The sequence below is a fragment of the Oscarella lobularis genome, chromosome 13 (genome assembly GCF_947507565.1).
Source record: "Oscarella lobularis chromosome 13, ooOscLobu1.1, whole genome shotgun sequence".
Classification (NCBI taxonomy): Eukaryota; Metazoa; Porifera; class Homoscleromorpha; order Homosclerophorida; family Oscarellidae; genus Oscarella; species Oscarella lobularis.
Genome location: NC_089187.1, coordinates 1,309,210 through 1,332,853, shown reverse-complemented (window position 1 = coordinate 1,332,853; position 23,644 = coordinate 1,309,210). Strand labels below are relative to the sequence as shown.

General features: G+C 45.5%; 3 protein-coding genes across 3 annotated transcripts; 2 read left to right on the top strand and 1 right to left on the bottom strand.

Annotated features, from left to right (window-relative positions):
* Positions 1-6,172: 6,172 nt before the first annotated feature.
* On the top strand, positions 6,173-7,597 carry LOC136194864 (jerky protein homolog-like). Its single transcript, XM_065984114.1, has one exon. It carries the CDS (start codon positions 6,173-6,175, stop codon positions 7,595-7,597), a length of 1,425 nt encoding a protein of 474 aa, XP_065840186.1.
* Positions 7,598-12,690: 5,093 nt separating this feature from the next.
* LOC136194863 (ATP-dependent helicase wrn-1-like) lies at positions 12,691-14,587 on the bottom strand. The gene is made up of 7 exons (XM_065984113.1): positions 14,348-14,587; positions 14,240-14,294; positions 14,027-14,141; positions 13,762-13,789; positions 13,476-13,703; positions 13,352-13,423; positions 12,691-13,305 (listed from the first exon to the last, which is right to left on the bottom strand). The coding sequence occupies exons 1-7, from the start codon at positions 14,585-14,587 to the stop codon at positions 12,691-12,693; spliced, it is 1,353 nt and encodes a 450-aa protein (XP_065840185.1).
* A 2,468-nt stretch (positions 14,588-17,055) lies between these two features.
* On the top strand, positions 17,056-19,448 carry LOC136194862 (uncharacterized). Its single transcript, XM_065984112.1, has 3 exons — positions 17,056-17,748; positions 17,779-18,910; positions 19,081-19,448. The coding sequence occupies exons 1-3, from the start codon at positions 17,056-17,058 to the stop codon at positions 19,446-19,448; spliced, it is 2,193 nt and encodes a 730-aa protein (XP_065840184.1).
* Positions 19,449-23,644: the final 4,196 nt, after the last annotated feature.

Below are 23,644 nucleotides of genomic sequence, written 5' to 3'. Positions count from 1 at the left end.
AGATAAGATCGGTTGAGAATTATCTAAACTCACCCGCCTCAGCATCATTGTTTGCTGCCGGTTCTTGAGCTAATTTCGAATTTACTTGCGGAAGATAAACGTCAAGATGTATAATTAATATCCAACTTCCTTACCTTCTTCTAAGTTCACTATTTTACCTACCAAAAAATATCACTAAAATCAAGTTAGTTATATTTACTCTCATTACCTGCTACGTCGTAACGCCACGCACGTTCTTCATCGAGTCGTCTCTAAGAAAAGAGTATTAATAGAACGTCTCCAAAAATAACGCGATAATGTTTACCGACAACACATTCAATTTTTCATCGAATTCGCGTCGCTCTTCATCGAGTCGTCTGTAAGAAATAAGTATTATTTAAAAGCCTCCAAAAATTAGCGTGACAAAAACGGCATGAATGATGTTTACCGACAACGCGTCAAATTTTCTTTCCGCGAGACGTCTTCAAATCGTCTCTAAGAAAAGATCATTAGTTAAACCTCTCCAAAAATTAACGCGACAAAAAACGGCATGCATGATGTTACCGATAATATACCAACTAAACCGCCTACAGTGACGTAAGAGTGGCCGGGCACTAGAAGATGAAAAGATTTGTCGACTCGTTCCGGGAAACGAAACGAATAGGCTATTCGATCGCCCCGAGAACGAGGACCGGAAGCCGGATGCACCAGTCCGCAACGCACGTGACGAGTCGAATCTCGGTGGTGTATCCGCGATTTTTATCCTTTTTTAATTTCTTTTTCCGCGAAGAGCACCTTTTTTCTTGTATAGCGCGTACGTGGAGGGCCCCCAAACCGAAGAAAGAAAGGCTCCGATGTAACTTAACGCTGAACCCAACTTCGGCCAACCCGGGGTGGACAGGGCTGCGCGGTGGTGCGTTGCACTATCAGTATTTGGCCGAGTCTCGGGCAGTCATTAGCACAGTCCTCTCGAATAAGCAAAATTAGTTTATCCATCAAACGGCTTGCCTTCGGCCGTCGGTCTTCGTTGCCGTTCATAGACAACCCGTGCAAGGAAAAATCCCCAAAGAAAGCAAAAATCTCCTACAGCATGTATGTCTACTGAACTAGCGGCCTCGATCGTGCCGTCTCATCCAATAACGATCATACATGCATGGAACAGTAATGGTTTTTGATAGGTTGTCACGATTTTAACTCGACTTCTTCGTTTTTCAGATGTACAGTAAGTCGATGAGAATGACGGTAACGTTCGCACTGCTTCAGCTGCCAAAAGATTGCATGCCGCCTCGTGCTGAGCTGCTCGATCATGTCATCTCTTCGAGCTTGATGCCATTGACGCCGAACTGACTCTAGAAAATCGGGTACTTTTAAAAAGTCGTCAAAAGAAGAGAAACGAATACGCAGAAGTTGCTTTGTAATAAAATTTATTGCTCCAAATGTTGAGGAAGCACGCCTGCTAAAATGAAGACTTGATATCGCATATCTACTGAACCTCCTGAGAATGACTGTAATCGTCGATTATCCGAACGTCGATTATCCGTATTGTCGATTATCCAAAATCAATTGTAATGTCACGTGACGTGTTCACGTCACAAAAACGGACAGTATTTTAACGCGAGTTGTTAAAATGACGTTCTAAAAAGAGAACAGAACGAAAATTGACAAACATTTTGCTCCTAACTACTGATATATTAGTTTTTCTAAAATCTTGCAAAGTTAAAACAATACGCAACTACTATATTTAATAATTAATTATTTTGATCGATTATCCGAAAATCAATTATCCGAACACCCCAAGAACCAGAGGGGTTCGGATAATCGACGATGTACTCTACTGTTCATCCAGTACCTGCTCTTTGTTTTTACAAAAGCTGCACCTTAAATAATTAAATCGCTTTCAAAAAGCAAAACTTTGTCTTACTTATATAGCTCACCTTTCGAAAATGTTGACGGAGTAAAGTTTGTTCGCATCCAATTACGGCTTTCTTTGTCAGTGTCATTAGTTCGCTCATCGGGCGAGTTCGTAAGAGTTCGCTGAAAATTCATTTCTATGTGAAAAGACTTTTACTCAACTACTTCTACTTTTGATTAATTCCATTTGGCGAAGAACGCAAGAGAATACTTTCCCGGGTGAAGGTTGTCGCGATATCGAACTCCGGCGCGGAAAATGAAGGAGACGACGAATTTGTTCAAAAGGTTATTCCAGAGTCGGTTGCCTTTGAAGATACAGAAATTTTCAGGTAGGGCAAGAATTCGCCGGTAAACAGAGGTATTGTCTGCGGTAATTTCATAAGAAAGGGAAAAGGAAAAGGAAATCCGTTGAGCAATGCTGGTCAATTGAACCCTCATCGAACCGTCCTACCGTCATACTCGTGCCAACCTCGCACTGTTTCGACTGTGAAATTCTTCCCCACTTGCTCATGCAGAATGCTGAAAAAGCAAACCACATCGTCTGACGTTCTTGCTCTTGAGTTTTCGAATGCAGAAGGATATGCATGACGGCGTCTGTACTCCTGGCTTTCGATGTTAGTTCAATTCGACGAAACGCACACTTTCGTCCGTCGAATCATCCATCCAGAGACGAAATAGAAATGCAGCAACGTGCTTGCACCGTCCACTCTTTTCTGCCTTGCATTGGCACGTGCATTTCATAACAGACCCCATAGTAGGATCTAACTGAATGACCGCTTGGTACTTCACGCTCAACTTCATCGACGCTTGAATATTGAAGCAAACGCCATTTGCGTTGTTAAGGACGACATTCCGAACGTTCTCGTTCCTCCAGAGCGTCCATCCCTTGCTTCGACCTTTCTGAGCCCCTGCAGGCTTCCCATCTTCATGTAGAACATCGAATAAGAGATACTGATCGATTGCGCTGATAGATATAGAAGGTAACTGAGCTAAAGACTTCGTCCATCCTTCGCAGGAACCTCAGGCGTGTGTTCTGTCTAACTCGCGCTAAATGACCAGCGAACTCTGTCTTTTATCGAAGACGCAAATTTGAGCGAATAGGCGTTTATTAAAGTACAATGATTTAGCCTACTAATGCACCGACTAGTAACCGCGTGTGACATACCGGGCTGGCATGAGAGGTCGCCGATTTGGCGACCTCTCTTCGCTCGTAGCCGTGCTTCTGCTTGAAAGAGGCGCTCGAAACTTGGCAAAAGCGGAGTTTATTCTATAAGAAAAGCACTCAAGGGGAAAGAGATCGCTAACTCTACAGAGGAACAGAGAAAATCAGTCGCGTGACCGGCACGGTCGCTAAGTGATCCCCTCTTATCATGGCTGCCAAGAGCATGCGCAGTTAATACGGGTAGTGTCTATTGGTCTCAGACGACGATTTCATCTCAAGGTAATCCAGCAAAAACATATTGTTAGGCAATGTTAGCAACAAGTTGTCGATAACGAACTCCAAGCAGATGACGTGACAATGGCAGATAACATCACGTAGCTCATTTAATTTTATTTATCAAAATTATAAAACATAATTTGGCTTAAGACGGGCGCTGAACTTGAAAATGCTTTCGTCTGCCGCCTACACCGCCCGTAGGGTTTTATGCGCCTCTCATCGAGAGAACCCTGCGCGACTACGAGGCCCGTTAGGGACCATTTTATCGAAATTTTTAGGCTAAATATCTGGAATTTTTCTAGCCAAACTAGAATTTCTTTTCCCGTAGCCACCTTCCGAACATATCCATCTAGTTTGTTCTAGTGTGATCGGCGTTTCAACAGTATGGGGGCGAAGAAAATTTACCTTGGAAAAGCGCCGATAAAATTTCGAGGTCAAACGACGGGCAGAGGAAAAAGGTTGAACTAGAAGTAGTTCGCCATGCAATAAGATACTATTGTATCCGACCGGCCTTAAGGCGCCACCAGTAGAATGTGAAGTTACATAAAAATGGATGGAAGAATCGTTTGAAGCCATGAGAAAATCGGGAATTAGACAAGGTTGGTACGTGGCTTAAGGAGAAGGCGCCGCCACCGCTAGAATGAATGTCGGCACGATATGATAACCCCGGATATATAATGGCGTTGGGTGCTTGTGATGCTGTCATCAACGATCTTCTCTGTTTCATTCAGAATGGGATAGAGTCGGTTCCTGTAGATTATCTGAAACCTTTAGTTATCGATGGCTTCAATGACTCGGCGATTTCATCAGCTCGCAACGTTGTTTTCGAAAGTCTGGAGTCGTGTGAAGGCCACGAGGCAATTAGCATACGGAAGTCGCGTCATAGGCAGACGGGAAAGTCTCCAATTGCTGCAATGGAGGTTTCCGACATATTTAAGGTTTTCACGTAGTCGATTCGGCACGGTGTCACGCTGCCACGTTTTGCGGCCGTCTTCCTTAACCAACTTCCCACGCTCTCCTACAGGCAAAAAGTGGGAGAATCGCCACAGATAGCCACCACTACAGCCGCTGTGTCGTGTTCAATTTCAGACGAGTTATCTCGTCAAGGAGCGGCGCTTTCCGACTTAGTTCAGGCAGTTGCGGTTTTGACGCGGAAAGTGGACAAGTTTACAACTCCAGGAGAGCCCCAGCTTAGTTTGGTCAGTGTTCCCGATTCTATTTCTGCGGCCTTTGAAAGTGAGGCTCCCTCCGGGGGACCAGATCGTGACTCTGAGGCCCCTTCGAGGGAAAATGACGGGGGACCAGACTCTGAGGCCCTGTCGAGGGAACGTGGCGTTTTTGACAGAGCAGAGAGACCGTCAGTCGAAAATCAAGAGAAGAATGCTCGCAGTTATGCTGCTGTTACAGTGCATCGTCGATTATCCGAACGTCGATTATCCGTATCGTCGATTATCTGTAATGGCATTTTCTTTCTTACGTAACTGTTACGGCATCGCTTTTAGCGCGCTATTCGAACAATGCTTGCGGCGAGTTTCTCTTTCCTTTGCCAGCTTAGGGGTGTTCGTCTCTCGGATGGTTGGAATCTTGCCCTTGATGGTCTCGTATTGACTTTCCGCCGAGAAGAGGGAAACTTTTTTCATCGAAACTCTATTCTCGGCCTGAGCAACGGCGTGTCTATGAGACACCTGCAGAAAGACGTTGCTGACATTCTCGCTCCTTTATTGGATGCGAAAATGGTGCTGATTAAGGGGTTGGTTGAAACGAGGCTGCCGTTATTTCTTTCAACATTAGAACCTATCATTTCCTTGTCCAGGAAACTCGTTGGAAGACCTTACTCTATGGATGGATCTCGAAGATGGGGATCCCGAGTGTACGATTGCAGATGTTCTATTTTGAGTGGTCACTCTAAATGGACACGTGAGGATTTTCAGAAGGTATACAAAGAAATGTCTGATTCTGGATTTTCTCCAAAATGGGACGAGTATGAAACGTCCGATTACTCATCCGACCATTGGATAGACGGTCTATAACAGCATATATTGAAATCGTACTCACTTTATTTTGCAGATGTATCATCCAAAAGTAGAGACAGCGATATGTCAATATCTATTCTGACAGGAAATCCTTGCAGCGATAAAGAAAAGTAAGAGGTAGCTTAAAATTCAAAGCATTCACTCAAGATGGCTGTTATAGAGATTTTTCATTTGATATCTCAAAACGAAAGCGTCCAGCCATGGATCTTGTCAGCGGGAGAGAGACCCACAACAAGCACCCTCACTTTCCTGGTCAAGAGGAACCTTCTCTTCAGAGTCCAGACGAGTTGTCTGTCTCGATTTTGACTGGAAAGCGCGTGTGCACTGATCGTCACGCCGAAGAAGATGAAAATTGAAAATCCTTGGAAAAAAGCTACAGTCCGTATTTGTCTTTAAAAATAATTCTAAATTGTTCTTGCTTTTCTTGAAAATTTGTTTGTTCTTGATAAGAGTCATAGGAACTAGGCAGTGAAGACGACATGTTGCGCACGCTAGGTAAGAACTTCGACCTGATTGGGTGCAACCTATTGTTACGTCACGTTCTTTGTCCTTATTTGGACGCCACGTTACGCTTCTTAGTGTGAATCCTCTTCACGCTCGCTAACTGGCGATGGCCTCCAACAGTTCGACCAAGCGCAAAAGGCATGTCTTGTCCATCGACGACAAAGTTGCTGCTGTACGTATGCTTACGGATGGGTGCAGTTTGACTGTTGTCTCAGAAAAATTCGGAATTCCTAAAAGCACCGTCTCCGGCCTTCGAAAAAACCGTGAAAAACTGCTAGACTTTCAGCGAAAGACTGCAGAAATAGGCATGAGTCGGCCTGCAAAGAGCATGAAAATGGGAATAAATGAAGAGCTGGATGATGCCGTTTTTATGTGGTTCAACCAGAAGAGGCAGCAAGGAATTCCTGTATCTGGGCCTCTACTTTGCGAGAAAGCCAAACAGCTGCACGAAAAAATGGGAAAAACCGATACTTTTCTGGCAACATCAGGATGGCAGACAAAATTCTGTAAAAGATATGGAATTCGCGAGATAAGCCTCCAAGGTGAAAAGGCGTCTGCTGATGAAAAGGCTGCGTGTGAATTTGTTGAGAAGTTCCAAAAATTCATTTCTGAAGAAAAATACTCTTTAGATCAAATTTTTAATTTGGATGAAACAGGCTTACAATTTCGTCTACTTCCTGAGAAAACCCTCGCCGGCGCTTTCGAGAAATCAGCCGCTGGGCGAAAAAAGGCCAAGGACAGAGTCACGCTGGCAGCCTGCTCTAACGCGTCGGGTTCCATTTTTCTGCCACTCCTCATGATTGGTAAGTCAAATAAACCTCGTTGCTATCGTCAGTTAGATATGAAGCTTCTTCCGTACTTATACCGTGGTCAGAAAAAGGCTTGGATGACTTCCGAGCTTTTTTCTCACTGGTTTCATACTTATTTTGTTGTGAACGTTCGTGAACATCTGCAAGAATTAGGATTTGAAAAGAGGGCTGTTTTACTGCTCGACAACTGCTCTGCGCACTTTTGCGAGAAAGAGCTGATGAGCTCAGATGGGAAAATTGTGGTGAAATATTTCCCCCCTAATGTTACCTCAATTATTCAGCCAATGGACCAAGGGGTATTGGAATCCATGAAGCGAAGGTACAGAAAAAAGCTACTCAGCAAATTTCTGCTCGAGGATGAAGAAGGTGTGCCGATTCCAACATTTCTAAAGACGGTTGATATGAAAGTTGTCGGAGATATGGTTGCTGCCAGTTGGGATGAAATTACAATGACAACAATAAGAAAGTCGTGGAGAAAAATAATTCCACTTACCCAAGATGAAGACGATTTCGACTCAAATAATGATGATAGTGATGACGACGACGGCGCTGAAGTTTTGGAACTGTCTGAACTGGCTAAGAATTCCAGCGCGCCATTAGACCCAAAAGATATTTTTGATTGGCTTCGCACCCGTGATGGAAACGCGGAAACAGTTCTTACTGACGAAGAAATAATCGCAAAAGTGCAGGAAGGTGAACACGATATTGAACCAGACGAAAGCGACGACTCTGATGACGAAAGGGTGACGATTTCTCATGCGGAGGACTCTAAAATGTTTGAGGGATGCCTAGCTTGGCTGGAACAGCAGCCTGAGGCAAACGCAAATAATCTCAGAGTTCTGAGAACGCTGCGCGATCTTGCAGACGACAATAGGATGAAAAGTCTAAAGCAAACAGAAATTGAAAGATTTTTTGCTAAGTAATATTTCTACCTTGTGTGGAAAGCATATGAAAATGTTTGTTTGTGGGCGAAATAAATAAAAATCAATAATAAAAATAAAGTAATAAAGATTATTTAACCCGTTACCGATTATCCGTAATATCGATTATCCGTAATGGACCTAGACTAGAGGGGTTCGGATAATCGACGATGCACTGTACTGCTTCCGGCTCGCCTCGCAAGTCTAGCCAGACTGGAAAAAACCCCTGGTCCTTGGCTGCTCAGATCAAGCAACGGAATGTTTCTGTCATTCGTGGTAATCGAAAGAAAGCATCGTCTCTTCAGGGAGTGGAATCAAAGAGGGACTTTATGGACTTTTTGTTGGTCATCTTCACCCTGCTTCTACTGAAGATACTCTTTGTGAATTTCTCCGGGATGTTGGGATTACACCAGTCTCAGCATTTGTGCTGCCATCCCGAGTGCGAGGGTCCACTAGAGCACGAGTCTGCGTGAAAGCAGTTGATTGCAAGAGTATGATGGATTGCTCGTCTTGGCCTCAGTTCGTTTCAATTCGCCCTTGGATCCGCCGGCCCCGCACAGTTGCTACAGAAGGGCCGCGCTTGATGACCGCTTCGGAGTAATGGTTACTTCGTTGCGTGTTATTAGTTTCAATTGTCGTGGTTTCAAGTTCTCACAGGATGATATTAATTTGCTTGCTGTGCAAGCAGACATTGTTGCTCCCAGAGCATTGGTTATACAAGGAGGAATTCGGTTTGCTTGGCCGGGTTGGCGAGGCAAAATTTGCGTATAATGCAGTTTCTCCCATGGACAGCTATCAATGTTATTGTAACGGTCGTCCTTTTGGAGGCTCGGCTGTTTTGTGGCGGAAATCTTTGCAGATATCGGTGTCGTTTCTACAGGTTCCGATCGTTTGAGCGCTATTGCTTTGAATCAGGGGTCATCAAGAATTCTGATTGTGTCTGTTTATCTTCCGTCTGATAACGGCTCTGCCGATCAAGCCTGCGCGTTTGATGAGCAGCTGGCCGCACTAAATGTCATGGTTCACGATACATCGTACTCTTCGGTGATGATAATGACTTCAAAGCAGATTTACGGCTGGGTTTTCAGCGTCGTTTTGGCCATCGTCTTAAAGCATTAATGGTCTAATGGTCTGTCTGTAATGTGCTTGGACCACAATGGTCATGATTCATCAAAAAAAAAGAATTCCTTTTTTTCTATCCCTGCACAGCATGTGAACGCACTTATGTAGCGTGAGCGGACTTAGATCGAAGAATTTTACCGAACGCTTTTGTTACGGATGTTGTTGAAATCCTGTCCGTGACGCATTTGCCTTTCCTCGAGCCGCTTTCGCATGTGCATGCAAGTTTTGTGATATCAATAATGCTTGTAATAGTCATAATGTAGTCGTTAAACGACTCGCCTTTCCTTGGTCGTGTCAATGAAAATGATATTGCTCAAACGAGGCGTCGACTTTATGTTAGCAGAGATTACAAAGCTTCGCGAGAATCGCTTTGACGGTGATGTGGGCTTTCGGATATGCGTCGGCGACATGATGCTGGTATGACCAGAAAACGTTCCGCGATATCGACAAACACTCGAACACCTTCGCCACCGAGTTTAACACCTCCGCTTATCACCACGGCCGCTCATGCCAAAGCCGTCTTGAAAACAATTGAGCAGCAGTCTTCTCTTTTTTCATCTAAGTTCAGTGCACAACAAGACAATACACAACACGCGCCGCGTGTCGCCACCACGTTTTCTGTCGGCACCTTACAACACGACGCGTCCTCAACTCCGCCTCCGGTTTTTCAAGTCGACGCGGTAGTCAATGACGTTTCCAGTCGTTGTCTGGTCCTATCCTGTGCGGCGGTTTCTATCTTGCCACGTTCGTACGTGCAGTCACCTCTTCCTCTATAGCCAGTAGCCATTCAATCGACGTCTATCCACGGCGGACTTTCGTTTCCGCAACGGCAAGGCTGTCTTCTGTCCCGCCTTCTACCTAATACGATTCTGGCCCATCAATTGACAATTAGTTTAATCCTGTTTTACAGGTCCATGAGAGGTTACCAGGCATGATTGTAATCCAGCGCGTGCGCACTACTCGTTGGTGAGTCGGGAAAAGGGCGTGGCGCCTTTTTCTCGTCAAGGAAATGCTCGATGTCAAAAAGGAAAACCGAAGAGTTAGAACTGATTGTTATGCACCCGTTCGCAACACGTGCGTGGCTAAGAAGTAAAACGCGGGAGCACAATTAGGTTGAAAGCAAACAGTCACGTGACCACAAACAGCGATAACTCGAAAGTAAAAGCTTAGAAAAAATATCAGTGTGAACCGATATCCTTCTATTGATAAACAACAACGTAAAAAGGCAGAATCACAATTTTTGTATTATACAAAAGAAATATTTTTTCTTTTGCAAAGAGATGTTACTAACGAAGGTTATGTTATATCCCGGTGCGGGGGAAGATAAAAGGCGCCGACCGGGGTGATAAACCTCGTATCATCCCGGAGGAGAGAGATGATCTATCACCCCTGCGGTCGTCATTGACGACGGGCGATATGAGGTTATCGCCCGTCGTCAATGACGACTGCAGGGGGTGATATATATCATCCCTGAGAAAAGGGGCCCCTGCATGCGATTTATCCCGCTACATCTGCTGCATCCTCCGCGAGGGTTCGGGAAGTTTGGTAGAAGTGAACTAACCCTCTAAGTCGTACAGCGAAGCGATTTTAAGCATGCGATGTAGCGTGGCATGCGCGAAGTGATATCGCTCCAATTTCTCGACCCAAACTCGCGCCGGTTCAAGCGCGCACGTCTAAAAACGTTACAAAGAGGAGGAAGCCGACGGTACTGTAAAAAAAAGAAAGAAAAAGAAAAAAAGAAGCAAGGCGGAATCGTCTATACCCACCTTACAAACACCCATACCTACGCACTGCACCACGGGAACCACCACACAAACCGATCACTTTGCATCGCGTTTTATCGCGAGTAACGGGATATAAGTGGGTTATCACACGGCTTTCTTGGGCGATTCGGGGATTATCACTCCCTCGGGTGTCGGTGTGATAAATCCCGTATCGCCCTCGACGCCATGTGATAACCTATATTTAGCGGTAGAGACTGATTTTTTCTAAGCTTTTGCTTTTGAGTTATCGTTGCTCGTGGTCACGTGACTGTTCGCTTTCAACCTAATTGCGGTCCAACATTTTACTTCTTAGCCACGCACGTTTTGCTAACAGGTGTATAATCATTAGTTCTAACTGTTTGGTTTTCATTTTTGCCATTGAGCATTTCCTCAACGAGAAAAAGGCGCCACGCCCCTTTCTCGACTCACTAACAAGTATTGCGCACGCGCTGGATTAAAATCACGCCTGGCATCCTCTATTGGTTGATCATTACTCACCTGTGCGCCGTGGGTCTTAACCACTCGACTAGCATGTATTATAAGTGCCGCTCCCCTTCTGTCTGGCCCAAAATCAAAGCCTTTTGGTAATATTGGAATTGAACCAATACAATTAACCCCGTTACCATAAAATTCAGTATGATCGAGACCGGAACACTTTTCATCATGAGGTTCATGACAAGAATATTTCCGTCCCTGGCGCATTTAGCTTGTTGCTGTCGCCTGACTCACCAAAAAATTCCAATGAAGCCGAAGATAATTCCTCTTGAAATTCTTGACATCAACGAAGGCAGAACAGACGGCAATATTGAAATACTGAAGAGATTTGCCAAAGACATTGACCATATTGATGACATGCCCGTGGTAGGTTACAGTACGTTCCTGTCTCCAAAGGGTAGATATTACTTTTGTCCATTATAGGCCATAGTAGGAGATCAACTTACCTGCAAAAATATCCGTGGTGCAAAGCGTCTACGATCTCCAGAACCCAATCCATTCAATACTCTTCAGTGGGCGAAAGAATCCCCAGGTATAATAGTAAAATTCTAACCAAGGAATTCGTAACAATAGATCAATAGGTGACTTCCACTTTCTCTGGGAATGCCTTAAATTATGTATGCAGACGTTCTGGGGTGAAGGCAGTTGCAAGGGTTCCCTTCAGCAATTTACAATCGCCATTAATAGACAGTCGGTGGATAAGAATGCCAAAAAATTCCAATGTTGTGATGAATTTTTCCAGCATGTATGCAACCAGATTTTGCTACGCAAGATTTTGATATAAGTAACGGGGATTTTTTCCCTAGGCTTTTCAAGCTCACTTGGCTGCTGCCATTTGTATTCGACTGGGTGTGTCCAGCATGGAAGAGGCCATATATATTCCAGAAAAAAATCAGGAAAAGTGGCTACGAGAAACAGCGAGGGACATATTTGACTCAACAATCGCTATCAAAAACCCAACATTTCCAGAAGTTGACGAGGATGAAGTCTACACTTACCACAGGGCTTTCCTCCACATGGGCTTCCTGTACTGCAATCTGAGAGACTGCATTAGGTACGAGGATGGGCCACAAATCATCACCATGTGGAGGTATTGGCTGCTTCATTTGCTTCGGGGACACAAGGTCAATTATGCCCACGAAGCAGCTAATCTTCTGGCAAACTTAGAAGCTGACTGGCCCCCCGAAATCGCCTTTATTCATACTCACTGCCGAACAGTCAATGTCGCTGGGAAACCGGGCCACGGGAAGCCAGTCGATCAGCTGATCGAACACTATAATCTGTGAGCCGCGCTGAGAATTCATTAGTAGAAATAGCTAGTATTAATTTTAGGGTAATCAAGAATACCGTGAGGTACAGTGGGGCGAACATCACCAAGCCACACCTCGGCCTAGGGTCCAAGGTCGCTTTCGAGCTTCTGGAAGCAGGAAGAGCGTGCGAACTGACCCTAGGCATCAGCAAGGCTTCATCGCACTCCGTTCGGTCAGCTGACGCAGATTTGAAGGCAATGCTCGCCATCCTGCTTGAAAACAACATTGCCGTGGAGGAAGGAAGCAGGGACTTAGCGGGGAAGAAGTTCGCCGATCCTCGTCGAGAGGGCATTATCAAAGTTGAGAAGGGATGGCTGAGGGAGTTCCTCATGAGGCAAAAGCCAGGGGAAGTCGAGGACGGTGACGAAGGACATGTTGTTCAAGATTTTGATGACGTTGTTTTATTTTAGAAAATGGGTGCAGTGTTGGTGGTGTCATGAAGCGCACCTGCCCCTTCTATTGATTTTGTAGGTGTCTCCCGGATCGCCTGAAATAAAGAAGGAGCGAAACGCGCCTGAACTCCGAGTGCCTCTACGTCAGTAACGTTCACAATTTCGTGGCTGATGTCGACCAATTTCGACAACATCTGATTGCTAGCCACTCCTTCTCCAATGAAAGACAATCCTCTCGCCTTAACCTCGTTTCGTCTCCAGTCCACCAACCTCTTTTCAAGATGAATCTTTTCCCAATCTGCTGTTTTCGTCTTTCCACCCGTAAGAATAGACGATTTCCCTCGTTTGGGTTTTCGTGCCGTTGCCAAGGGCAGCCTTCTTTTGCTGTAGACGAACAGCTTATTCGGATCGACAGGATCATAGTCACAGTAACTGCAACAGGCTTCATCTTTCTGCGAGTCTTCGTCAAACGTTGAGTCCAATAGGCGGCAGAAGTTTTTCCGGATGCAAGATTTCTTTGTGAGGAGCAGCCTGACTTCATGGTCAACTGTCTTTCCCTTCACAGATGGAGCTCTGTAGAGCAGAACGCACGTCGCAGGGTGTCCGTCACGACCTCCTCTCCCAAACATCTAAGTCATGGTATTATGACGGTATCATCTGTGCATGACAAGTTACCTGAAATAGCTGCGCTACTAAATCAGGTATACCGTAGTAGACGACCAAACGCACATCAGGAATGTTTATACCCTATGTCCATAATTCCCAAATTTTTGACCCCTATTAATTTCCATAGACTAACCATTCCAAATCCAATTGTGCATATGATGACAGTAATTTTTCCCGATCGGAAGTCATCCGCTGTTGTCCGTCTTGTTCCAACTTCCAACGACGAATGGTGAATCCCAACTCCACCGTGAACTTTCAGCATATCCCAAAGGCATGTGGCTTTTTCCTTTGTTCTCACAAACAAGATGGTCTTTTCACGCCGTTTTTCTTTTAGTCCATCGATTATTGGCTGCAAAGTCCTCTGCAGAAAGTAAGTGGAATTAGGTAAATTTGCCACTACAGTAGCGGAAATATGTTACCTCATGAGTTTTTCGTTTATTGATAAAACTATAAAATAAATTCGGTCGATTAATGCTCCTCAGTACGTAGACCGGACTGGTAATACCCAGCCGCTCACAGATTGCATCCATTGTAGACTTAGTAGCTGTTGCTGTGAGAACTATCATTGGGCACGACGAATGCCGCCTCAATAAATGAATTTTTCTGTAATCAACTCTGAAATCATCGCCCCTGAAAAATGATATAGATTCATATCTACAATCAAATGTGCAAATAATTAATTACCATTCGGCTACACAGTGAGCTTCGTCAATGGCTATTAGAATCAAGCGACGGCTGATTCTGTTCTTCATCAAATTAAGCCACGTTGGACTCACAGCACACTCTGCAGACAAGAAAACTACCAGAAATATAAATTGGTAAAAATCAATTATTATGACATCGACGAGAAGTACAATATTGGCACATGTCTATTGTTTCGTCTGACAGTTTTCCTGCCTCTGGAGGTAAGATGCAATGCGTTGCTATCAAGCCCAGAGAAATTAGGAGACACCTGAAAAATAGACGATTCGAATTCCTTTAGCTGGGAGATACGAGCAGGCGAACCTGCTCCGCCATCAGCGCACTCAATGGGCTGATGACGATGCAACAGGAAGACTCTTCAAATAGTCGAGGAGGCAACTGGTAGCAGAGGGACTTGCCACCATTTGTCCCCATTCGGACGACGACATCTTTTCCCTCCACGATCGACTGAATAACTTGTAATTGCCCGTCGCGAAAATCCTTCTGGTGGAAGACGCTCGACAGAACGGCAGCAGCTCTCTCTTTCCAAAGAAGCGAAGCCATGATACAGTAGCGCGCGTGACGTTCTTCAAGCCGAAAAGGACCGATTGAAAAGGTGACGATTTCATTGTCGATTTGGCCAATGTAGAGCGCGGGTAAGGCAATTGCGTTAGGAGGGTGCTACGCTACGTATTTAATCAGTCATGTGACAAGCCACGCCAACGAGCGGAGGACCCACACCCACAAAAGGGGGAGGCACGTGACAAGTCAAGTACCAGGCCCTTCTCCCCTACCGTGTTTATACGGGAGATCAGGGAGAAGGGACTGGCTTGCGAGGCTATTTAGTTACGACACGAACGTTCACTACAGCCTGTGCGACACGCGCCTAATTCCATTCTTTCGGTGTACTATCTTCCATAGCGCATGTGAAAAAAGCCTGCTTACCGTAAACGTGGTCGGGTGCTCCCTTTTAGGGCACAAAATTTGTTGCACGTAAGTTATCTTTATTACGTCACAGGGTTCTTCAGAATACGTCATACACTCTTCGAACAATACTAAAGGAGGCTCCATTGTGTAGCTTTGCCATTCGTAGCGCTTTCTCTGGCTCGCTCGCAGCTTATAACTCGCTCTCGCTCTATATGCCGAGAAGGAAGCGTCATCTCTTCTCCACGCGATCTGATCTCCATAAACGAAAGAAGAGGCAGAAACCGTCAGATGGGCGACCTCCTGTCGAACCACCGTCCGACCTTGAATCATGTTCTCTTTCGCAGATCGGGTCTTCGGATGAGCAACTCCCTCTCGAAACGTTGTCCGACTCTGATGGAGAACCTCTTCTCAAAACGTTGTCCGACTCTGATGTAGAACCTCTGCTCGAAACGTTGTCGGACCTTGAGCCATGCTCCTCGCAGAGCCTGCTCCCTTTACCGTCTTCAGATGAACAGACTCCTCTCGAAACGTTCTCTGAACTAGAGTCATGTTCGTCTTCCTCGCAGACCCTGTCGTTGGAGCAAACGATTCCGCTTACGTTGCCACCGCCGGGGGCGCTATCGTGTCGACCGTGGTCGCCCACATTGTCGTCGCTGACGTTGTCATCGAACCCATCGACGTCGCCGGGTCCGGCTCTGAGAAGTACCAGGCATTTACCGATGGCTTTTAGGTACAACGAAATTAGACCAACCCCAAACGACATTGGCGCAATGAGCCTACGGTGTCACTACTGAAATTCTCTTCGGTGGCCAGGCGAGTCGCTTAGCCTATGCTGCAACAATGGAAAGATAGCTCTTCCAGTTATCGAACGACCACCTGCTCCTCTCGACGACTTGCTTCTAGGACAAACGCCAGATTCGGTTCATTTCCTGATGAACATCCGTTCTTACAATTCCGCATTTCAGATGACGTCTATGGGATGCAAAGAAAGAAGACCCGGAGCGGGGGGTGGAATCCGTGCTTTCAAATTCAAGGAAGTGTTTATCATTTGATTGGAAGTCTAACTCCTGAGGCTGATAGAAAAGCGCAATTTGTTCAAATCTACTTCTTGGGCGATGAAAATGAGGAAGTTGCTACAAGGACCACCGCTGTTCCGGGTCTAAATTAAAGAATTGTTTCCGATCTCCAGCGAATGAAAACAATTCGTATATTCGCAGCCTAAAACAAGCTCAGGAGTTTGTTTCTCAAGACAGCGAAAGTTACAAGGTCGTCATTGACGCTAAAAAACGACCGAGTCGTCAACACGCCCGTAGATACAACGTTCCGTCCTGCAACGAAGTCGCAGTGTTATTGGTAGGAGAACAAAATGGGAAACGAGATATCGTCCTCAGAACACAAGATAACAACCTTAGAAAGATCTCTGAGACTCACCGCAGCTACGATCCACTGCAATACCCTATTCTCTTTCCACGCGGAGAAGACGGATTCTCTTTAGCGCAACCGTCGCCCGTTGGAGAGAAAGTCACCCCTATGAAATTCTACGCCTACCGGTTGATGGTCCGTCGTCAACCGGATTTCAACACGCTACTTCGGTGCAGACGAGCTATGCAGCAATATGTCGTAGACATGTACGTCAAGATCGAAACTGATCGACTAAATTTCGTGCGATACCATCAGAAAGAGTTACGAGCTGAGACGTATTCGAATTTTGCTGATGCTCTACTCACCGACAACGCTGATCCTCGCGACGTTGGGCAAAAAGTAGTACTACCTTCGTACTTCAGCGGCGGACCGCGTTACATGCATCAACGAACTCAAGATGCAATGTCATACGTTCGGAAATTTGGCAAACCATCGCTTCTTATTACCATGACCTGTAACCCCCAAAGTGGCCGGAGATACAGCAAGAACTCTTCCATCGCCAGCAAGCGAACGATCGACCCGATATCGTTGCCCGCGTTTTCCATTTAAAGAAAGAAGCTCTTTCAAATGTTTTGACAAAGGAGTGCATATGTGGAAAAGTGTCAGCTCACGTCTCTACGATCGAATGGCAAAAGCGAGGACTTCCTCATGCTCACATTTTACTTTGGCTGGCAAGTCCGCTAATGCCGGACGAGATTGACGCTATTATTTTGGCGGAAATTCCTAACAAGGACAGCAATCTCCGTTTGCATGATATTGTTGTCACACACATGATGCATGGACCGTGCGGAGAAACGAATCCTTCCTGTTCTTGCATGGAGGATAATAGATGCAAAAAGGATTTTCCAAAAGATTTCTCTCAAGAGACGGTTTGTTGTAATGATGGTTACCCACTCTACCGTCGGCGCAGTCCTGGACAAGGCGGTCATACCTGCACTAAAATTGTTAACGGGCGTACCGTTGTTATGGACAACAGATGGGTCGTGCCATATTCTCCGTACCTCTGCGACGCGTTTAACTGCCATCTCAATGTGGAGGTGTGCAACAGCATAAGAGTCATACAGTACGTCATCAAGTATCTTATGAAAGGATGCGACATGGCATCATTTGTTCTGCAAGGCATAAGTCCCAACGACGAAGTATCGCTCTACCAAGCAGCACGATACATTAGCTGCAGTGAGGCGTGTTGGCGAATTTTCGGATTTTCAATCCACGACCGATATCCTTCAGTTGTCCAACTGCAAGTTCATCTTCCTAACGGACAACGAGTTCTCTTCACAGAAGAAAATGCCTCTGAGATAGCCGCATCGCCGCCCGATGCAACATTAACAGCCTATTTTAAATTATGTTTGAAATATCAGTCAGCGGACAACGAAGTGAGAAGTGCCGATGAATAATTTATCCAGCATTTACCATATAGATCCGTTCCGGAGTATTTCATTTCTGAAAACACAACAAAGACGTGGAAGCCTCGCAAAACTGGCAAGTCCGTTCAATTGCATGATGGGAGGTTGACCAATTTTAAGCAATCGGCTGTTATTGGACGAATTCACGCTGTCAGCCCAAAGCAGACAGAGTGCTTTTATGTTCGTCTCCTTTTGCACCATCGATTCAACTGCACGTTTTTCCTTGACCTTCGAAGTGTCAACGGCCAAGTGAAAGACACTTTTCGCGATGCCTGCCTCGCGCACGGCCTTTTACAAGACGATTCCCACTGGAGACGCTGCATGGAAGAGGCTTCTGTGTCTGCATCACCTTACTCCATGCGACACCTTTTCGCTGTATTGCTAACTTCTTGCAACCCGTCAGAGCCACTAAAACTTTGGGACGCTAATAAAGATTTTATGACAAACGATATTCTCTACCGCATGCGTCAAATAACTCGACAGATGGACACGACCTTTACCCCCGCTATGTACAACGAAGCCTTGGGTCACTTGGAAGATTTTATCTATCGCATTTGCGGTCATCATCTTTCCGATTATGGCTTGCCATCTGTCAATAGTCGTACCACTTCGCCTTCAGAGGGATTGCTCGAGACGTCGTACAATATCCCAGCGTTAGAAAATTATGTCAGAGAGAAAGAGCCTACGCTGATGGACGATCAAAGGCAAATTTACGATCGAATTATTACAGCAGTCAATAATGGAGATGGGAGTTTTCTGTTCATTGACGCCCCTGGTGGAACTGGGAAGACTTACTTGATTAACATAGCTCTCGCAAAACTTCGCTCTGAAAGGAAGGTAGCACTGGCGGTCGCTTCAACTGGAATTGCAGATCAACTTCTGGCAAACGGACGAACAGCTCATTCCACATTCAAAATACCGCTCAACTTGCACACCAACGAAACACCTACATGCAACATCAAAGCCAATTCTACAACAGCTGAACTGCTTCGCGATTGCAAAGCTATATTTTGGGATGAGGCGACAATGATTGACAAAAAGGCTCTTGAAGCTCTTGATCGCACGCTTCAGGACTTACGAAAATCCCCAACCATATTTGGTGGAATTTTTGTAATTTTATCCGGTGATTTTCGTCAGACCCTAACTATCGTTCACGGAGGGAATAGACCAAAAGAGGTACAAGCATGCATCCGTCAATCTCATTTATGGCATAAAGTGGAGACATATAGTCTCACTACAAATATGAGAGTCCTGAGGAACAACGAAGCAAATGCTGAACTTTTTTGCAACTTCTTCGGATAGGCAATGGAGAAGTGCCGACTATTCCGGAAACAAATCACGACATCATTCTACCGGAAGATCTTGCTGTCAAAATAGCAGAACTCGATGACTTCATCAAAAGCGTGTATCCCAACATATCAGACAACTTTACGAATGTACAATGGCTAATTGAACGAAGCATTCTCGCTCCGCATAACGATACAGTAGACGAAGTAAACCATCTTATACTTCAGAGAATTCCGGGTGATGCCGTCACCTATCAATCGATCGACACTGTTCGACACGAAGAAAATTCAGTCATTTATCCCACCGAAGTTCTCAACTCCTTGAAGCCTTCCGGACTGCCTCCTCACCTGCTTCAAGTTAAAATTGGTGTTCCACTAATATAGTTCTGCGTAATCTCTCCTGGAATCGCTAATGGAACACGACTAATTTTAGTTAAAGCTATGGAACGCTGCTTGGAAACTATCATTGCGACTGGACCTCTCAAAGGACAGCAATTCTTTTTACCAAAAATACCATTGATACCATCCGACGCTGCGATTCCATTTCAATTTTCACGATTGCAATTTCCCGTCAAGCTCGCTTTTGCAATGACTATAAATAAGTCACAAGGACAAACACTTAGGGTGACGGGCGTTCATCTTCGTCAACAATGTTTCAGTCATGGTCAGTTCTACGTAGCCTGCAGCCGCGTATCAGCGAAAAGAAATCTCTACCTATACTTACCGTCGGAAGAGACGCCCGTTCGCAACGTTGTCTATCAAGAAGTCTTTTCTTAGAATGAATTGTCAAAAATGAACTTGCTTTAAGCAATATGAACTGACTAATATATATATTATATACATAAACTGCATACGAAAAGAAATGGCATATAGTAAGTGTCTTTGTACCTACCACATATGTTTGCATCCGGGCCGCACATATACGGGCTTCCAATTCCATTTTCAGTCAGGAGGCGAAAACAGGGGCCGAAACGAACTCGCAGAACATCAAACTCACCCGGAACAGAAGGTAAGAGACTTAATTTAAGTTTCTTACAATTGAGCATGGACGCATTGCGGTCCCTACGAGCCAATGCGACACTAATTCTCTTTCCCAGTCTTTCTTTGCTTACGCGTTCCGAAATATTCCCAAATTTTGTTTTAGGACATGGCGTATCGCCTGCATCGAAAGTGAACAGAATGTCGGAGCCCCATGAAGAGCAAGGAAGGCGCATTGAACGGAAGAAAGAGAACTTCGTCGGATATTCCTTTCATTCGGCGCACTCTCGATCGGGATAGTCATACAAATGCCGTCGAACAACGATGTCTGAAGTGCATCATAAGATAAGAGCTAAATATTTCGATTTCGTCTCAGGGGTTCTTCTTTGGCTATTTTCATTGTAGGAGGAATTCGCAATGCGCCTTCAATCAACCAATGCAACGGTCACCGACCATAAATTCTTATAAACAAGCAATTCAAATAAATAAATTTTAATCAAGTCTACGCCTTTTCGCCGAAGACGAATCACGATCCACTTTCGCAATCATCCATTGCGATTGATTCGTCCTCACTTCCATTTTGCTTTACATCACGCAAAATTCCGTTAATGATCCGGCCATCAAAGCTCTCGACAAACAACAGATGCTCCTTCGTCACATCGCAGACTTGCACGCCCGTCAATAATTCGACAACATCTTTACACGCGTCCACCGCCAATCTGTCTCCATTTCTCGCCACCAACTTCAATTCGGCGCTTACTTCGACAAGATTACCAAGCACTCTCTGTGACACATGGCAGAGACAGCAGTCCCCAATCCTCGCACCGTCAGCATACATCACACGACCGCGGCAAGCTTCCATCGCGCACTTCACATACTTCTCCAAGCCGCCGACACCCATGATGACAGCTCCCTTTATCTCCTTCTCCACCGCTTCTCCTTTCCCTTTCACCTCCAACCCCACGCACTCAGCTCCGATATCCTCAACTTCTTCAAAATTCCAACCTTCGGCGCCGGACAGACTCTTTTCTCCCAAGAAGTCCTTTACACGGACATCTTCCAATCGATACGTCTTCTCTACTTCCAATCTCCCTATATCCCCCTCCCACAACGTCAACCAAAGCACCCCGGAAGCATCCCCAAGAAGCACCCTCTGGATGCTCATCTGCGCCTTTCGCTTTCCCCCCCACGATTTCCTCCCCACAAACCTTCAATATTTTCGCTTTCACGCTAACCAAAGTTAAGGCTGCCTCCTTATCAACCTAAGATCTCTATGTTATTATGCAGGATCTAACTCATCTAACCACTCACCTCGCTTAGAGATAGAACCTTCCTCTCCTCAATGACGTCAACCGAAAAGGCTTCGCTCGACGGAGCAACCTTGACGTTGCTACCCAGTCTCAGCTCAACTTCTCCGGTTGACTTATTCTTCATCACTTGGCACCCGCTCAGCATTACAGCCTTATTCTCCCACTGAAACGGTACTAAGCGCTCGCGAATAAGAGCATCGAAGCCGTGAATACGTAATCGCTTCGAATTGTCGCACAGAAGTGCAGCGAAATATTCTCGCTTTCCGCGTCTCATGGGCGTAAGGCCTCTTACTACACCGTGGACCTTCGCCGTTCCATCAGATGAAGGCACATCCGACACCTTTCGAAACTCTCCGAGGTCGACTCTTTGTAAGCTCATTCTCAGTCCGCACTCTAACAAACACTGAAACAAGTCCTAACAATAACAGACACACAATGCCCGAATGTTCGGTAACAATCCCGAATCAAATCGAAGATGACAGACTTCTGCTACCTGATATCATCTGTAACATAAGGCAGCTATCGAAGCCAGCATCTTCTTCCATAACGGATCCACTGCAATGCAAGCACTTTATGACATTCTGGAAATCAAGCACACCAACTACTTGAGCATTCTTCAGGATCACTTTCTCCTCATCCAGGCTTTCAATAGCAATGTCATCAATATTTTCAATAGAGCAGCGATCCCGACAGGTTGAAAAATGCTTCTTATTCATAAAGCTTCTCACCATTACGCCACAAAATCGATAACTCTCCATTTCTAGTCATTCAAAACTTGAGACATCTTCTGAACATAAAATGGCGCACAAAAAATTGAAAAATATTTTATTTAAAAAATATACAACTAAAAATTGTAATACAGTCAGAAAGTATTAGAACTTACTGAAAAGTGTAAGTCGGCAGTTTTATTTTACAGGGAGCAACCACCTTAAGCCTAGCGAGAGAGAAAAGCACACGACGTTGTTTGTTCCGTGAAAATGTGCAGAATTTGGCGTTTCCCTGTATCAGGGACCGTTCCCGACAAACGTACGGGTTCTTGCAAAGCTTTTTCGAATATGCCACCCAAAAAACGAACCCTCCTTACCACGACGCGAAGAGCGAAGCGGTACAAAGAAAGACAATCTAGAAAAGAACAAAATGACCCTCCGGAGTCTCATCGACGTCGAAGCCGTAGCGATATTGCTCGAAAGCAGACGGATGATCAACGCTCTATAATGAAACAAGATCGATGCTCTTCGACTGAGTCTGCAAAGGACCCAGCGGCTCATTCTACGACGCAAGAACACACTCAAAGGTACGTTGGGCATGGGGGACACTCATCCTCTTTGTCTCCTAGAACTGACGATGCGACGCCACCGACGGAGACGGGGATCATTTCTACGCCGCCGAATGAGACGGAGATCATTTCTACGCCGCCGACGGAGACCAGCAGAGAAACCCAGCGTTTAGCACGCGATCACAGACCTACTGCGTACAGGTCTATAGCTTCTCGATTTCAATTATTCGCAATTGTTGAATACATTTTTCCACGCTCCAGGCATTGTCATACCTAACGACATTGGACGAATGTCGATCGAATGTCATTTTTGTCATGCTCTCTTTTGGCCTGAAGAGGCTATGGGTGTCCGCTGCAATTACGGAAAGGTCGAGGTTCCAATACCACTACTACAAACACTTCCGCATCCTCTCGATCAGCTACTATTGGCTGAAACCGAAAGTCGACGCATTTCCTCGCTAATATTCGGAAATACAATTCGGCTTTCAACATGACTTCCATGGGATTCACTTCTCAGGAGGTCGGTCTCCGTGTTTCAAGGTTCAAGGACAAGTATACCACCGAATTGGCGGCCTCTTCCCAAGCCAAAACACCGGTCCAAAATTTGCTCAACTCTACTTTGTCGGTGACGAGCACGTCGAAGCGTCTCTACGAAACAACGTCATCCCAGGCCTCGACGATGAAATTCTTCTACACTTGCAGAGAATGTTGCACACCAACAATGCTTACGTCCGCAGCTTGAAAAAAGCGCGCGAAATTCTTTCCGAACACGGAGAAGAGTACAAATTGGTTATTGACGCAAATGAGCGACCCACTAACGCCCACCCAGGGCGATATAATGCCCCTTCCTGCGAAGAGGTTGCAGTGTTGATGGCGAACGAAAAATACGGCAGGGGACACATTGTTCTCCAGTATCTGGATGACCGACGTCTCGACCGCATTTCAGAAACACACCGAAGCTACGACCCTCTGCAGTATACAGTTATTTTTCCCAAACGAGAAGACGGCTACTCGAT

Excerpts from the sequence above, each read along its gene's own strand:
- LOC136194862 (XM_065984112.1), top strand. The coding sequence starts at position 17,056 with ATGCCGGACGAGATTGACGCTATTATTTTGGCGGAAATTCCTAACAAG. Across the intron at positions 17,749-17,778 it reads ATCAGTCAGCGGACAACGAA|CATTTACCATATAGATCCGT; the intron begins GTGAGAAGTGCC and ends TAATTTATCCAG. Across the intron at positions 18,911-19,080 it reads AATTTTATCCGGTGATTTTC|GCAATGGAGAAGTGCCGACT; the intron begins GTCAGACCCTAA and ends TTCTTCGGATAG.
- LOC136194863 (XM_065984113.1), bottom strand. The coding sequence starts at position 14,587 with ATGGCTTCGCTTCTTTGGAAAGAGAGAGCTGCTGCCGTTCTGTCGAGC. Across the intron at positions 14,295-14,347 it reads GTGCGCTGATGGCGGAGCAG|GTGTCTCCTAATTTCTCTGG; the intron begins GTTCGCCTGCTC and ends TCTATTTTTCAG. Across the intron at positions 13,704-13,761 it reads ATAAACGAAAAACTCATGAG|AGGACTTTGCAGCCAATAAT; the intron begins GTAACATATTTC and ends TACTTTCTGCAG.
- LOC136194864 (XM_065984114.1), top strand. The coding sequence starts at position 6,173 with ATGAGTCGGCCTGCAAAGAGCATGAAAATGGGAATAAATGAAGAGCTG.